This window comes from Belonocnema kinseyi, chromosome 9, assembly GCF_010883055.1.
Source record: "Belonocnema kinseyi isolate 2016_QV_RU_SX_M_011 chromosome 9, B_treatae_v1, whole genome shotgun sequence".
Classification (NCBI taxonomy): domain Eukaryota; kingdom Metazoa; phylum Arthropoda; class Insecta; order Hymenoptera; family Cynipidae; genus Belonocnema; species Belonocnema kinseyi.
Genome location: NC_046665.1, coordinates 115728681 through 115744244, shown reverse-complemented (window position 1 = coordinate 115744244; position 15564 = coordinate 115728681). Strand labels below are relative to the sequence as shown.

The following is a 15564-nucleotide window of genomic DNA, read 5'->3' as shown; positions in this document are numbered from 1 at the left end:
GGGATGGGATGGGATGGGATGGGATGGGATGGGATGGGATGGGATTTATATAAAACATTAAATCAACTTACAGTTGCTTAATTTCTCATAGGTTTTAGCAAGTGTGAGTTAAAGAGTATTTCACTGCTTGGTCAATTCTCTCTTGCGACGCGCATGGTAGCGCTGCTTTGATCATATCTAGTTTCGCTTTTTGAACATCTTCACTGATTTCACATTGATTACCAACATAAGGACCAAAGTCCGCATCAGTAGGTTGAAAGTGCGCCATTCCATCTTTTAATATAGCATTAGTAGCATTTTTTAGAATTTTTTTAGCTTTCTTCGCGTTGGCCAACCTAGTCTCATAATCGTTGCCGTCACATTGTTCCTTCAGCTCCTCAGGCTTTATATCAAAATATTCTTTTAATATATGTTTTATGTCCTCCTTCTCAGCGTTAGATCCCGCGAACCCTTATTTTGTTTGAAATAAATGGTTAGATTACTATATATTATAAAATACGATTAATTCATTCATTCCTTCCACATGCAGGATCCTATACCCATTCATCGCAGCTTATTCAGCAATTTCTGGTGAAACACGGGCTTACACGTCATTGGTTCGGTATTCCGATGTTGTGTACGAATTTTTTCTCGGATATTAAATCTGTTTTATGAATTCAATATCATTTTAACTTTTTTTAAAAATTGTTATATTGTCAACCCGAAAAAATGAATTTTCAATTGGAAAAATTGAATTTTTATCCGAGAAAAAAAGTTTTCAACCTAAGAAATGAATTTCTTAATAAAACCGATAAATTAAAGAAAATAGAATAGTTACCTTTTTTCCTAAAAAAAAAAAAAATGATTTTTAATTATGAGACAACTGTTCAAGGAATTGGTGGCATTTTTAACTAATTAAATGAATTTTCAAGTGAATTAAAAATTTGTTAACTAGTATATTTATTTTTAAAAAATAGTTGAATTTTAACCCCAAAAGATGAATTTTCTACTAAAACGGCAAATTTAAAACAATATAAATGAATTTTAAACTTAAAAAGATAAGTTTTTGACCGGAAATAGAATAGTTCAATATTATCAATCAGAAAACAATTTACATAAAATAAAAGAATTTTTATAAAAATAGTAAAATGCCTGAGTGAAGAAATAAATTTTAACCAAAGTTAAATTAGTTACATTTTTATTTAAACAATTTTTTAACTAAAAAAAATTCATTTTCAAGAAAACATTTAAATTTTGAAATAAACAGATGAATTTTCAACCAAAAAGATGAAATTTCTATGAGAAAAAGTAGAATATTACCACAAAAAATAGCATGGTTAAATTTTTAGTTGCAAAAATAAATTTTATTCCAAAGAATAAAAATAAATCTACTACTTAATCAAATAAATGTTCAACAATTTCTTTAAACAAAATTAATATATCTTCAATGTATCTTAATTTACAAAAATTATGTATCTTCAGCAACAAAATTCATTCTTAACCAAATAATTGTATTCTTAACTTAAAAGATAAATTTTCTATCACATAAGATTTTTTAAAAACAAAATACATGGATTTTCAACAGAAGATCTAAGATTTTAATTTATGAAAAATATTAATTTGGTCAAAAGACAGAATTTGTAGTTGAATTTTCAATAAAAAAAATTTAATGAAATAGTACAATTGTGAACCAAACAGATGATTTTTGAGCGAAAAAAAAGAATAGTTCGTTTTCCAGTGATATAAGAGTTTTAACTAAAATTGCGTATCTCAACCCAAAAAATAAATTTTTGACCAAAAAGAATATTTTTCAACAAAATACATGAATTTTTGAATAAAAATGATAAATTCTTAACAAAACATAAAATACTTACATTTTAAATTATTAACATAAATTTTTAAACTAGAAGAAGACTTTTTTTTAACCAAATAGTAAAATCTTCAATAAAGAAAATTAATTTTAATAAAAAAAATGAAGTCATACGAATTTTTAACTAAATAGTTGGATGTTTAGTAAAAAAATTATTTTAACCAGACAGATGAATTTTCAACCAAGAAGATTAGATTTCTAGCAAAAAGTATTTATTTTCTACTAAAAGAATGAATAGTTAAATTTTCGTAAAAAAATTATTCTGAATGAAAAATAAATTGTAAGCCAAGAAATTAGTTTCAAACCAAAAAGATTAATTTTCTACCAATAAAAGTTAATTTCTAAAAAAATACAGGAGTTTCAAAACAAATATTTTAATTCTCAAATGAGAATATAAAGAAATAAGTTTAAAAGATTGATTGGATTATGAATAACAACTTTAATAGATTGACATTTTCATTAATTTAATAGATTTTTTAATATTTATAAAAAAAACATTTGTCTTCCACAGGTAGAAAATCGGAAAAATTTTGTCTTTGTCCTGCCTTCATGAAGGTTTATTATTTATTTTTTCAAATAATGAATATGATAACAAATTAACGTTGAGATGAATCTCCTATTTTATTCTTCACACAGAGAAGAAACTAGTGTTTTAATTTTTTTAGGTAAATTTCTTAGAAACTCATTTTAGGCTTGAGCTTTGTTCGCTTGCATGACCCTTGTCGAAACTGGACAACAAATAAATTAATGTTTTTTCTCCTCAGAAAAATCACCTGGATTATAAATCTCTGAGAAAAATAAACCTTATAGGTCAACGCGTCTGTCCATTCATCGCAGCCTATTCAGCAATTTCTGGCGAAACACGGCCTTTCAAGATTCCGGCATACCCTATTAGACTGCATTTTTTAATCAATCCAAATATTGAAAATTAATCATTTTTAACAACTTAGTGTAAAGTTAGTAATTTAAGAATGCTTACATTTTTAAACAGAAATAAGTTACGATTACATAAATTTTAACCATTTAGAAAGGATTAAAATATAAAAATTATTGTGAGAATGATTATTTGTCGTGATATATTTTTGTCCTTTTATAACAATATTTGGTTAAAAATTCATCCAGGTGATTTCTTTAACTTAAACTTGAACTATATTATTTAACTGAATTAAACTTTTCTATTTTAGGTTAAAAATGCATTCCTTGAAATGAAAATTAAACTATATTGATGAAAATTCATTTTTTCCTAATTTTTTTTTTACTGAAAAATTAAATTTTTGTTGTTTAAAGTTTATCTTTTTTAGTTGAAGATTAGTAATCTTTTTTAAAAGATTCATTTCTTGGATTGAGAATTACAATATTTTATTAAAAATTCATCTTTTTAGAAAAAAAATTAATTTTTGCAACAACAAAAAATTAGTTTTTTTCAAAAAAGATTAATTTTCCACAAAATAAAAAGTATTTCAATTTTCAATCACACAAGTAGAAATTAATCTGAATTAAATTAATAATAAACTAAATTAAACTAAATTTTTCAACTAAAAAGATTAAATTTCAACTATTGAGATAATTTTTATACCAATAAGACGAATTTTCAAGGAAATTATTGAATTTCCACCTAACACATCTCTATTTTGAACTTAAAACAAAAAGATCGAGAATTTCCTTACAAAAAGTAATTTTTAAGCAAATTTCTATACCATTTTCGGTTAAAAATTGATTTCTTGATTTGAAAATCAAACTATTTTGTTAAAAAATTATCTTTTTCTAAATTAATTTTTATTAAAAAAATTTTACTATTCTATTTTTGGGTACAAATTCATCTTTTTCAATTAAGATTTATTATCTTAGTCAAAAATTAATTTCAAGGTTTGAAAATTTTACTATTTTGTTAAATATTAGTTTTTTTCTTAGTAGAAAATTAATTTTTTTACTGAAAATATAAATATTAGAATTTTGTTTGAAAGTTTTTCTTTTTTAGTTGAAAATTTAGTTATTTTATTGAAATTCATTTTTTAAGGTTGAAAATTAAATTTTTTCGTAGAAAATTCACATTTTTGAATTATAATTCAATTTTCGTGATGCAAATTTAAATTTTTTATAGGAAATTCCTTTTTCTGACTCCAAAATTGAACTTTTTTTTCGAGGCTTTTGTTCTTTCAAAACTTAAACTTTTTTGTTGGTTGAAAATTTAAACTTGCTCTCTTAATTTTACTTTATTTTTTTGGTTTTTGAATAATAATTAAAATATTTTTCGTAAAAATATATGTTATTACACTTTTGTTAATAATTCATTTTTCATCGAAGTTTTACCAACTTTGTTGAAAATTTAGCTTCCTTGTTCTGAAAATTTGTTACTATTTGGTTGAAAATTATTCGTTGGAACTAAATTTTATTTTTTTTTTATTTTTAGTAAAAAATTCGTCTTTTAGAGTTACAAAATAAAACCGTTTAAATTAAATTTAGAAAAAAATCTTGCTGTATTAACATTATTGATCTACAGTTGGAAAATTGATCTGAAAGAAAAATGTGCAATACGAGAAAATAAAAAATTGTTTAAGGAAAAGTCAGGGAATTTCAAATTTAGTATTTTGTAGCAACCCTAATAGAAATTTTTCTCAAAAAATGTTAAAAGAAAGTGAAATTTTATGTCTACCGATAAATAAAATATCCCTACTGCATTAAAATTTTCCTTCCTTATTATTTTTTAAACATTTTTGAAGACGCAGTATCTACGTTTTTTGTGTTTAAAGACAAATACCATTTTAAAATTCATGAAATTAATTCCGTAAAAATTATAAATAATTTATTTAACCCTGAAAGGACACATGGGGTCACTAGGACCGCACGTATTTTGCGATTGTCTTTATTTTTTTTAATTATTTTTTTTCGAATAGATAAGTTATCCCTAAAGCTCTAAAACTATTTTTTTATTTATTTTTTCTATCGCTGATGATTTAAAAAAAATTATTTTCGTCTGAGAGTTATTTTAAGTCGGTGGGATCAGTGAGACCCCATATGGCCTTTATGAAATTATTTTACGGTGGGTTCTTTAAGAGTTAAATAATTTTGAATTATTTACGTACTCACCGGCAGAAAATGCAATAAAAACAATGATTACGAATTTCATCGTGCACTTTTATAAAAATATATAAGAAAAGACAGAATATAGGATTTTTTTAACTTTTCGTAATAATAACCGGATGTTGACGACGAGCCATTTATATACCGAAATGTTCGAAACAACCTTCAAACCAAGGAAAATTTAGAGATAGCGAAGCGCTTTGTATCTCAAATTCATTTACCTTAAAAAAAACAGGTGTATAAAAATTAGTTCTTATGACAGTCTAATTATCAGGGTTATAAACTTCGATCTAAAAAAACAAAACTTTTATCTAGAATTAAAAAATATTATTTTCAAATTTAGGAGATTATTTTTCAAGTTGTTTTTTTTTTAAGTTTAATTTAAATTAGGGGAATATACCTTTATTTGGTAATGCAACCTACAATAGATAATCATTAATTAAAAATACTAGTATATGTAAAATAAATAATATAATTAATTAATAGTTAATAAACTATATGTGTCGATGAATTAAAATTAAAATTAATAATTTTCCTTTTTTTTCTTTAAAACAAGTAAGAATTTCATTATAATATAGTTTTTGTTCTATTTAAATTAAATAAATAAATTAAAAGATACTATACCTTCATTAAGAACTTAATAAATCTTAAGAAATTAATTTTTTCTGATTATTTGTAACGAAACAAAATTTTTATTTCAAATCAAACAAATTTTTTTTATAATATAATATATTATTATTATTTTACATAAAAATGAATAAAAAGTACTTGTAATTAACTTTTCGTGAATTAATACTTTTTAATTCCCCGAAAATGCCACGAAAATAAAAAATAGGAATCTTGCTTAAAATTCATGCTGAAGACAGGCTTTAAAAATTTTTTAGCATGAATTTTTTTATTAGACAAATGAGAAGTTTGCAAGTATTTTTAAACAAATTTTAAATGATTTTAATATTTATTACTCGTTACGAAATTTTTATTTTGATTGTGAATCCTTAAAAGTAAATTTTTTTGAAATTAATCACACATAAAATACCGACACATCTGAAAGACTTTTTTTAAGTCGGGGAATTTCGTATAGAGCATGCTTAATTTTTTGTATGAGGAAAAATAAAATAAAATAACAATAATTTTTCATTTGTAAACACAGCTTTACATTACTGTATTAAAATATTATTTAATGAAAATTTAAATATTCTATTTTTTGTTAAAATGTGTTGTTTTAAATTTGAAATTTCATTATTTTATTGCAGATTTCTCCTGTTTGGTAGAAAGTTAATCTTTTTGGTTAAAAATTATTACTTTTTGCTTGAAAACTCTACAGTTTAATTGTAATTTTTACTCTCTTATAATTGAAAAATCTTTTTTAGTTTAAAATGCAACTCATATTTAAAATTCAGCTATTTTGGTTGAATGCAACTTTTTCTAATTAATAATTAAAATAAATTTTATTGAAATAAATACTATTACATTTTTCAATCAGAATTCATAATGTTCTCAAATGAAAATTTTATTCATTGATTGAAAATGAATTTTTTGTTAAAGATTCATAATTTCTATTGAAAATTAATCTCTTTATTTTTAAAATAAGCTATTTCGTTGAAAACTCGTTTTTTTCTTTCGCAACGACTTATTTTGATTTTTATTGAAAATATATTTTTGTTTAAACTGACAATCTTACTTAATCGAGTCAAGTTAAACACTGATTTTTTTATCTAAAAATTTACCTATTTTCTGTTTGATTTCAAACAAATGAGTTATTATTTCAGTTAAAAATACATTACTTAAGTTGAAAATTAATTTTTTAATGTAACATTCAACTATTCAATTCTTGTTTAAAAATTGATTTTTTTTAGTTCAGAATTCGACTATTTGTAATAAAAACGTGTTTTCTTTTTGTTCGAACATTCATGCATTTTCTTCAAAAAACGTATTTTTCATTCTTGTTTAAAAATTCAACTATTTATTTTTAAATTATTTTATTTTTATTCTAAAATTAATTTGTTTTAAATTAAAAATAAAACATTCCAGCTGAACATTTGATCATTTTAATAGAAAATTCAACACTTTTTTTAAATATTATTGTTTTTTTATTAAAAATATAACTGTTACATTTTTTGTTTGACGAGTTATCTTCTTTAATTGAAAAACCATGTATCTGGATGAAAATTTGTCTAATGAATAAAAATTTAGTTTTGTTGTTGCTTCAAATTTAAATATTCCGGTTAAAGATTCAGCTTTTTAGTTGAAAGTCCAAGAATTGGGTAAAAAACGTGACTATTTTTTGAACAAAAAAATTTTTTATTGAAAATTAATTTTTTCACCTAAAAATGTACCTATTCCAGCAGACTATTGCATCAATTTTATTAAGACTTTATCTGTCTGGTTGAACCTTAAATTTCTTAACTGAAAATATAACCAATAAATTTTTGGTTGACATTTTATCGTCTCTAGTTGAAAATTCATTTGTTTTGTTTAAAGTTCATCGTTTTATTTAAAAATGTCCATCAACCTTATTAAAAATTTAACTATTTTTCTTTTAAATTATTTTATTTTTGGGTGAAAATAATTTTTTTGAACTAAAAATATTAATTATATTTTTGCATTGACAAATCATCTTTTTTGTTTGGTACTTCATCTTCTTTACTTGATCTACTTGAAAGTTCAATAATATTTCATCAAGAAAAATGACACTTATCATTTATTAGACGTGTCATTACTTCAAGAAAATATTAAATTTTCATATTTTCTTCAGAAAAAAATGCATTCAAATAAAAATTATTTAAAGAATTGTAAAACGTCTTAAACAAAAAATATCAATCCCGAAATTTATCACGCATGTCATTATTTCCAGAAAATACGAACTTTTCATGATTTGGAATTAAAACATAATTTGAAAAAAATTTTTAATATTTAAACAATTTAAAAATAATTTCAACAAAAAATATTATTCTCATCATTCACTTTAATTAATTAATTAAAGTAATTAATTTAAAAAAATAATAATTTATGTCTTGCAGGAAATATTGAAAATTAAATAATAATAATAATAATAATTGATTGAATGATTAAAAATTAGTTCAAAAATGCCAATAAATAATCAATTTCCAAAAATTTAATAACAAGTAGTGTTTTTTCCACTTTTTCAAAAAACTGAGCTTTTCCGAGTTAGGTTATGGGGGGGGGGTGCTTGTCCTCTAGAATGATAAAAAAATTTTCGATGTATTTTTGGACCAACTTAATGAACTCTTTAAAAATATTAATTAATTCAACATTGTCATCTTTATTGAAACAATATAGAGGAAATGTTTTGAAAACATGCGTAAATAGGTCACATCGTCTCCATCAAGTACGGATTTACCAATTATTGTTTAAAAATGGAAAAACAAGAATTATGTATACATTTGATCTAGTTAACATTATTTTATTTCTGTTAACATAAATCCAAAAAAAAAATTAATGTTATTCTGAGAGGTCCCACAACCCCCATGAATTTTATTTCCCATAAGAGAAAGAGACATTTTTGTAAATTTTATTCACAATTAGCCATAGAATATGAATCAAATATTTCATTTTGAATTTCGTCCCCATGAGTCTTTTTTATGGGTTATCAAAATAACCCTATAAGTCCAAAATTGGATTTTTCGAAATTCCGGCACTAATTAACTTCATAATAAATTACATAATACAAAAGAATCATGATTGACAGGGAAAATTAAAGAATAATAATTCTAACCAAATAGTTAACTTTTGTATCAAAAGTTTAAAATTTTCAATCAAATAGTTGAATTTTTAACTAAAAAATATAAATGTTCAACAAAAAAAATGGAATAGTTACGTTTTCAGCTTGAAAATTAATTTTGAAAAAATTACCGGTTACACTAAACTAAAAAAAAAGCAAAATAGTTCAATTCACACCCAAAAAGATACATTTTCAAAAAAGAAAATTAATTCTCCACCAAAAAGACGAATTTTCAACAAAATAGATTAATTTTCCGCAAAAAAAGTTGGATTCTTAAAACGACGCTATGATTTTTTATTAAAAAAGTTAATTTTAAACATGCAGTTAATATTGAAAATAAATAGTTTAAGTTTCAAGCAAACATAGTTGAATTTTGACAAAAGTAATTAAATATTCAAATAAATTGCTTAATTTTCAACTAAGAAAGATAAGTTTGGAAAATTCTACTTTATTATTAAAAATTAAAACAATTTTCAGTGAAAATATCAACTTTTACTAATTTTTTTGATAAATTATTATTCTAAATCAGAGATTAATCAGTTTGGTTGCAAATTTAATTATTTTGTTATAAATTCGCTTTTTCTTTGCTGAAGAAAAAATTATTTTAACCGCAAATGTAGGACTAAAGTTTGACATTAATGAAATTGTAATTGAAATTAAATTAAAAATGTGTTTAAATTTGACATTGAGGTAAAGCGAAAACTGGAAATTTTGGGTCTTTCAAATTTAGGGCGGACTTTTTTAAAAACAACACTCGAAAAGATTGTTATTTTATCGGAAAATAGTTGCGAAAATTTGTATTTGCAAATAAAAAGTTGGTCATATTATAGAAATTTTAGAGAAGCTTTTTTATTCTATTCGTTTTTTGGACACTTAAAAAATGTTTATAAATTCGGTAGTGGAAAACTACAAATTGGATTAATTTATTTTATTTATTAATTTAGCAATATTATATTAATTTTTGAAAAATTACATAAATAGGAAATGACACAAATAGAACATTTAAGTAAAGAGAACGCGATGGTGTAATATTTTCATTATTATTCAAACAATAAGCAGTAAATTTTCTGCAAATATGTCTAAAAATGCTGCATCACATCCAACAACAACGTTTTCAACAATAACTGGTTTAAAATCAAAATTAAATATTTTTTTTAACCTTGCTTTATTTCCGTAAAAAGAATCTTTTTTATTCAATCTTGATTTCTTAATAATATTTCAAAGGCTTTAACATTTTTAAAAAGATTAAAAAATAATAATTTGTTAAAAATAATTTCAAAAAATTTGGAACACAACTTTAATTTTTAAAAACTAAAAGACGCGTAACATTTTCTAAAGAATTTAGAAAGATTTCAAAAAGAAAAAAATATTCTCAAGATTCCTAGAGAAATTTTTAATATTTTAGGCTCTTATTAAAAATATTAATTTTTTTTTAATTTAAAAATATGTCGAAAAACAATCTGCAAGATTTAAAATTTAAAAAGATATAAAAAATCGAATGTTTCCAAGAAAAAAAAACTTTTCCTGAAGACTGCGACTGATCACTTCGAAATTTGATTGAATTCACAAAAAAATAAATCCAATTTTTTTTTGGTTATAAAAAAAATAGAATTAGAGGTGGAATTTTACATAAAATAATTAAATTTTCAACCTTATAATAAAAATTTTGACCAGATATATATAATTAAATATATAAACTAATATAAAAAGAAATATATAAATATGTTATAACTAAAAATATAGTAATAAAATTTTGAATGAAATATAATATAGACTAAAGAATAATGGTTGAAATAAAAATTAAAAATTATGAATTGATATATGGTATTCTGATAGTCATAATATTTTATTTAATTTTACATAGTTTGGTTACAATAATGATTTATTTATTAATTTCCAAAATCTACACATCACTGTGGAGACTAATTACTGGATTATAAATTAATTTTTTAATATTACGGTATGATCAGATTGCAGAAACATCAGAAGTCATCATATATGTTATCCTTAGGTTCTCTTGCAACTTTTTTGCCAGCTTCAATTTTTTTCGTGGCTCTGAAAAAAAATCTTATTTTTTTAAAATAATAACCCAGAATAATAGCACGAAAATACGCTAGAAAATGCTAAAAATATTATCTAAGCGTGTCGTAATATGCAAATTTGTATGTTCCAAACTTTTTTATTTTTGAAATTACGGGTTTTTAAATACTAGCAAATTCTTTCAGATGCAAATTTTCAATATTAAAATATTTGAAAAATTCCCAAACCTTAATTATTTTTTTAACATAAATCGTCATAAATGAGACAAATTGAAGCCTTTTTTCTCACTATTCAGGTAACACTTCTGAAAATGTTCAAATCGATTCAACTTTTTACTTCTAAATTATTATTTTTTATTAAATGAACTTTAGAAGAAAATTGAAAGAAATAATAGTAATTCGAAATTTTTTTAAATTTAACTATAGGATGCATTTAGAAGTTTCGAAAATATCCACAAATATTTTTGAGATTGAAGAGATTTAAACAATACAAAAAAAGTATAATTTTTTCAGAATTACTGAACAAAATTTGAAAAACTTTGAATAATTTCTAAAGGTTTCAAGAGTATAAATAGTTTTTCTGGTGATTCGTGAATAAATTTTAAATGATCTGTAATTTAAAAAAATGAAATTTTAGAGCATATGTAAAAACATTTTAAAGATTTTCCAAAATTTTCAAAAACGAAATTGCAAGATTTTGAGGCTTATAAAAAATTAATAAAAATTAGAATCATTTTAAAAAACATAAAAAAAATTCAAAAATAATTTAAAATTCAAAAAATTGTTAACTAAATCTTCATTTTATGATATTCAAAAATGTATAAATAAGCTTTCTGAGAATTTTGAAAGCTTTCAAGAAAGTAAACAACTTTCCTTCAGATTCCTAGAAAAACTTTGATTGATTTGCGTTTCATATTTAAAAATTAATTTAAAATTTTAAAGTTTAAAAAATGTGTCAAAACAGAATCTGGAAGATTTGATAAAGATTTTATTATTTCGGAAAGGTGTCAAGAGAATCAAAAAATATTTCTTAAGAACTTTGGGACAATTAAAAATGATAATATAATTTAAAAAATGAATCCTAAAAGAATATTGAAAAAGGTGTTCATACATTTCAAAATATTTCCGAAACTTTAAAAAAAGAATCTGGAAAACCTTTTTTCAGAATTAAACAATTTTTTTCAACTGCTATTATTTCATGAGATATTGAAGAGTTTTAAAGAAATTTTATACTAATTTTATATTTGAAGAGATTTATATATTTTGGTTAATAATTCGTAAATTTTCTGAAGATTTCAGAAAATAATTTCGAAGTGTTTAGAGAAAATATTAAAAGTTTTCAAAAGAATTCTAAAAATGTCGAAAAAAATCTGGAAGATTTTGGTACAATTCCTTGAACTTTGTAGAATTTTAGAAAATATAGGAAAGTCTTAGATTAATTTATTTTAAAAGAAACTTATTTTTAAGTTTCAGCTATTTGATCAAAATTTTGTTGTTGTAAATTTATTCACGTATTTAGTTAAGAATTTAAATTTTTGGTTTAAAATGAACTATTTTGTAGAAAGTTTAAATTTTCATCGTACAAAATGAAACTGTTTTTTTAGAAAATTGGTCTGTTCTTCTAATAATTTCATTTCTTTTGATTAATAATGCAACTAGTTAGGAATTAATAATTTTTGGATAAAATTAACTGTTTTTTATTTCAAAATAAAATCTGTTCTGGTCAAAATATCAATTAGGGTAAATTTATTTTTAGCATTTTACAGTGTCAATTGCAATTTAATTTAATTTGAATTTGATAAAAAGCAAGAAAACTCGCGTCACATTATTGGGACGTTTAGCATTAAATTTTAACTTTTTCGTTAGAGCTATAATTCGACAAATTTCAAAATTTCAAAAATATTTTTAAGTTCTCTGAAGAATCTTAGGCAAGTTATATTTGTGGTACCTCAACAACAAATATGAGGATATGTACTTGAAAAATAAGTAGTTATTAAAAATTTGTGCTTTGTTTAAAAAATTATTTTTGCTTCAAACAAAGAAAAAATTATAAAATAAAGTGAAGTAAAGTAAAGAAGAATAGATCAATATAAAAAAATGTATGGCAAAGGAAAGTAAAATAATATAAAATATGCAAAATAATGTAAAGCACAGCAAAGTAAAGTAATTTCAAGCAAAATGAAGTAAAATAATTCAAAGTGAAATGAAATAAAATATAGCAAAGTAAATATTATAAAATAATAAAAAAGTAAAGTCAAGTAAAGTAAAGTAATATAACGTAAAGTAAATCAAAGTAAAGTAAAGTGAACTGAAATAAAGTAAAATAAAGTAAAAAATGTTAAGTAATTTAATGTAAAATACAGTAGATTAAATGAAATTTATTAATATAAATCCATGTAAAGTAATGTAAAGTAATGTGAAGTAAAGTAAATTAAAGTAAAGCAAATAAAGCTAAGTAAACTGAAGTAACGTATAGCAAAGATAAGCAACAGAAATCCAACAAAGTACAGTCAATTAAAGTAAATTATACAGTCAATTAAAGTAAAATAATATAAAATATGCAAAATAATGTAAAGCAAAGCAAAGTAAAGTAATTTTAAGCAAAATGAAGTAAAATAATTCAAAGTGAAATGAAATAAAATATAGCAAAGTAAGTATTATAAAATAATAAAAAAGTAAAGTCAAGTAATGTAAAGTAATGTAACGTAAAGTAAATCAAAGTAAAGTAAAGTGAAATAAAGTAAAGTATAGTAAAATAAAGTAAAGTTAACTGAAATAAAGTAAAATAAAGTAAAAAATGTTAAGTAATTTAATGTAAAATACAGTAGATTAAATGAAATTTATTAATATAAAACCATGTAAAGTAATGTAAAGTAATGTGAAGTAAAGTAAATTAAAGTAAAGCAAATAAAGCTAAGTAAACTGAAGTAACGTAAAGCAAAGATAAGCAAAAGAAATCCAACAAAGTACAGTCAATTAAAGTAAATTATACAGTCAATTAAAGTAAAATAATATAAAATATGCAAAATAATGTAAAACACAGAAAAGTAAAGTAATTTTAAGCAAAATGAAGTAAAATAATTCAAAGTGAAATGAAATAAAATATAGCAAAGTAAATATTACAAAATAATAAAAAAGTAAAGTCAAGTAAAGTAAAGTAATGTAACGTAAAGTAAATCAAAGTAAAGTAAAGTGAAGTAAAGTAAAGTATAGTAAAGTAAAGTAAAGTGAACTGAAATAAAGTAAAATAAAGTAAAAAATGTTAAGTAATTTAATGTAAAATACAGTCGATTAAATCAAATTTAATAATATAAAACCATGTAAAGTAATGTAAAGTAATGTGAAGTAAAGTAAATCAAAGTAAAGCAAATAAAGCTAAGTAAAATGAAGTAACGTAAAGCAAAGATAAGGAAAATAAATCGAACAAAGTACAGTCAAGCAAAGTAAATTAAAGGGCAATAAAATAAATTAATGTAAAGTTTACATCATGTACAATATTGTAAAGTACAATAATGTGAAGTAAAATAATGTAAATTAGAGTAAAGCAAATCACAGTAAAGTAATGCCAAGTAAAATACATTAAAGTAAAGTAATTTACTTTAATGAAAATAATGTAAAGTAAACTAAAACAAAAAAATGTGTAAAATACAAAACCAAACTTACAGTTGTTGAATTTGTTACGCATTTCAGCAAGTGTAAGCATTAATGATCTTCATATGTTTGTCGACCTCCTCATCTGATGCGCATGGTAGGACTGCTTTAATCACATCTTTTTTCCCTTTTGTGTAATCGGCATTGTTATCAGATTGTTTTTTAAGATATACATTGTATTCCAATGGAGAAGGTTTGAAATGCTCATCTACTTGTGATCTTACAGCTGCACAGGTTTGTCTGATACCTGCCCAAGCTTTTTCCGCATTGTCAATTTTAGTTTTGTGGTCATGGCCGTCACATTTGGCCGACCAATCATTTTTTTGGATACCAAAATATGTTGGCAAAAGTTTTAACACGCTATCTCTCTTCTTATGTTCGGATTCTGAGATACCTGAAAATTTTTTTAATAAACTATTAAATATATATAATAATCTTCTATTTATTCACTCTCTCCACTTTGAAGTTCCTAAGTCATTCATCGCAGCATATACAGCAATTTCTGGTGAAACACGATAACCACAACCAAAAACATCAATTACGCAGAACTTCAGCCAATTAAAAAAATTTATCAATACAGTCAGCATAGTTTATAAATGAAAATTGATACTTGACGTAATTTTTTTGGATCGTAGATGTTTTTAGTGGCCGTGTTCACCAGAAATTGCTGAATAAATTGCGTTTCCAAATAAAAGGAATCTTTAATGTTTATCACAATATATAATATATAATTAGTATTGCTTTTTTACAAAACAAACAAAAATGTATTATTTAGAGTTTCCGCAAGACCAATTTATTATTATTTATTACTATTTCTATTAGATTAATGCTAGAAAGTCGTGGATTTTTCTGAAAGTTTCGAGTTTTCTCTTACTTTTTAGTTAGATCCAAATAATGAAAATTATATTTAATTTAAACAAAATGACTTTTACTAACTACTTCAAGAAAAATTTACATTTAATGTGATCGATATAGGAAGTTTTAGGAATATTTCAAATGCATGTTTTATTTAAGAAAAAAATATTTACAAAAACTAAAAAGATTCAAGAAAATAGAATGTAAGAAAAATAAAATAATTTTATTTGATTTATTTAATAGATTTCTTCATACATACTCACGGGCAAAAATGACAATTAAAACGAGGACGAAGAACTTCATCATCGACGTATAAAAAAATGTACCAGAAATCACAGAATGTAAAA

General features: G+C 22.6%; 1 protein-coding gene across 1 annotated transcript in view; it reads right to left on the bottom strand.

The window, feature by feature from the left end:
* The window catches only part of LOC117180296, a 16178-nt gene extending 1725 nt beyond the window's left edge, over window positions 1-14453 (bottom strand). Inside the window, exons 1-2 of the mRNA XM_033372712.1 lie at window positions 14375-14453; window positions 72-450 (exon numbers count right to left, since the gene is read on the bottom strand). Coding sequence (XP_033228603.1) covers window positions 95-450; window positions 14375-14414 — 396 coding nt within the window. The 5' untranslated portion in view covers window positions 14415-14453 and the 3' untranslated portion in view covers window positions 72-94. The remainder of the gene's footprint in view (window positions 1-71; window positions 451-14374) is intronic.
* Window positions 14454-15564: the final 1111 nt, after the last annotated feature.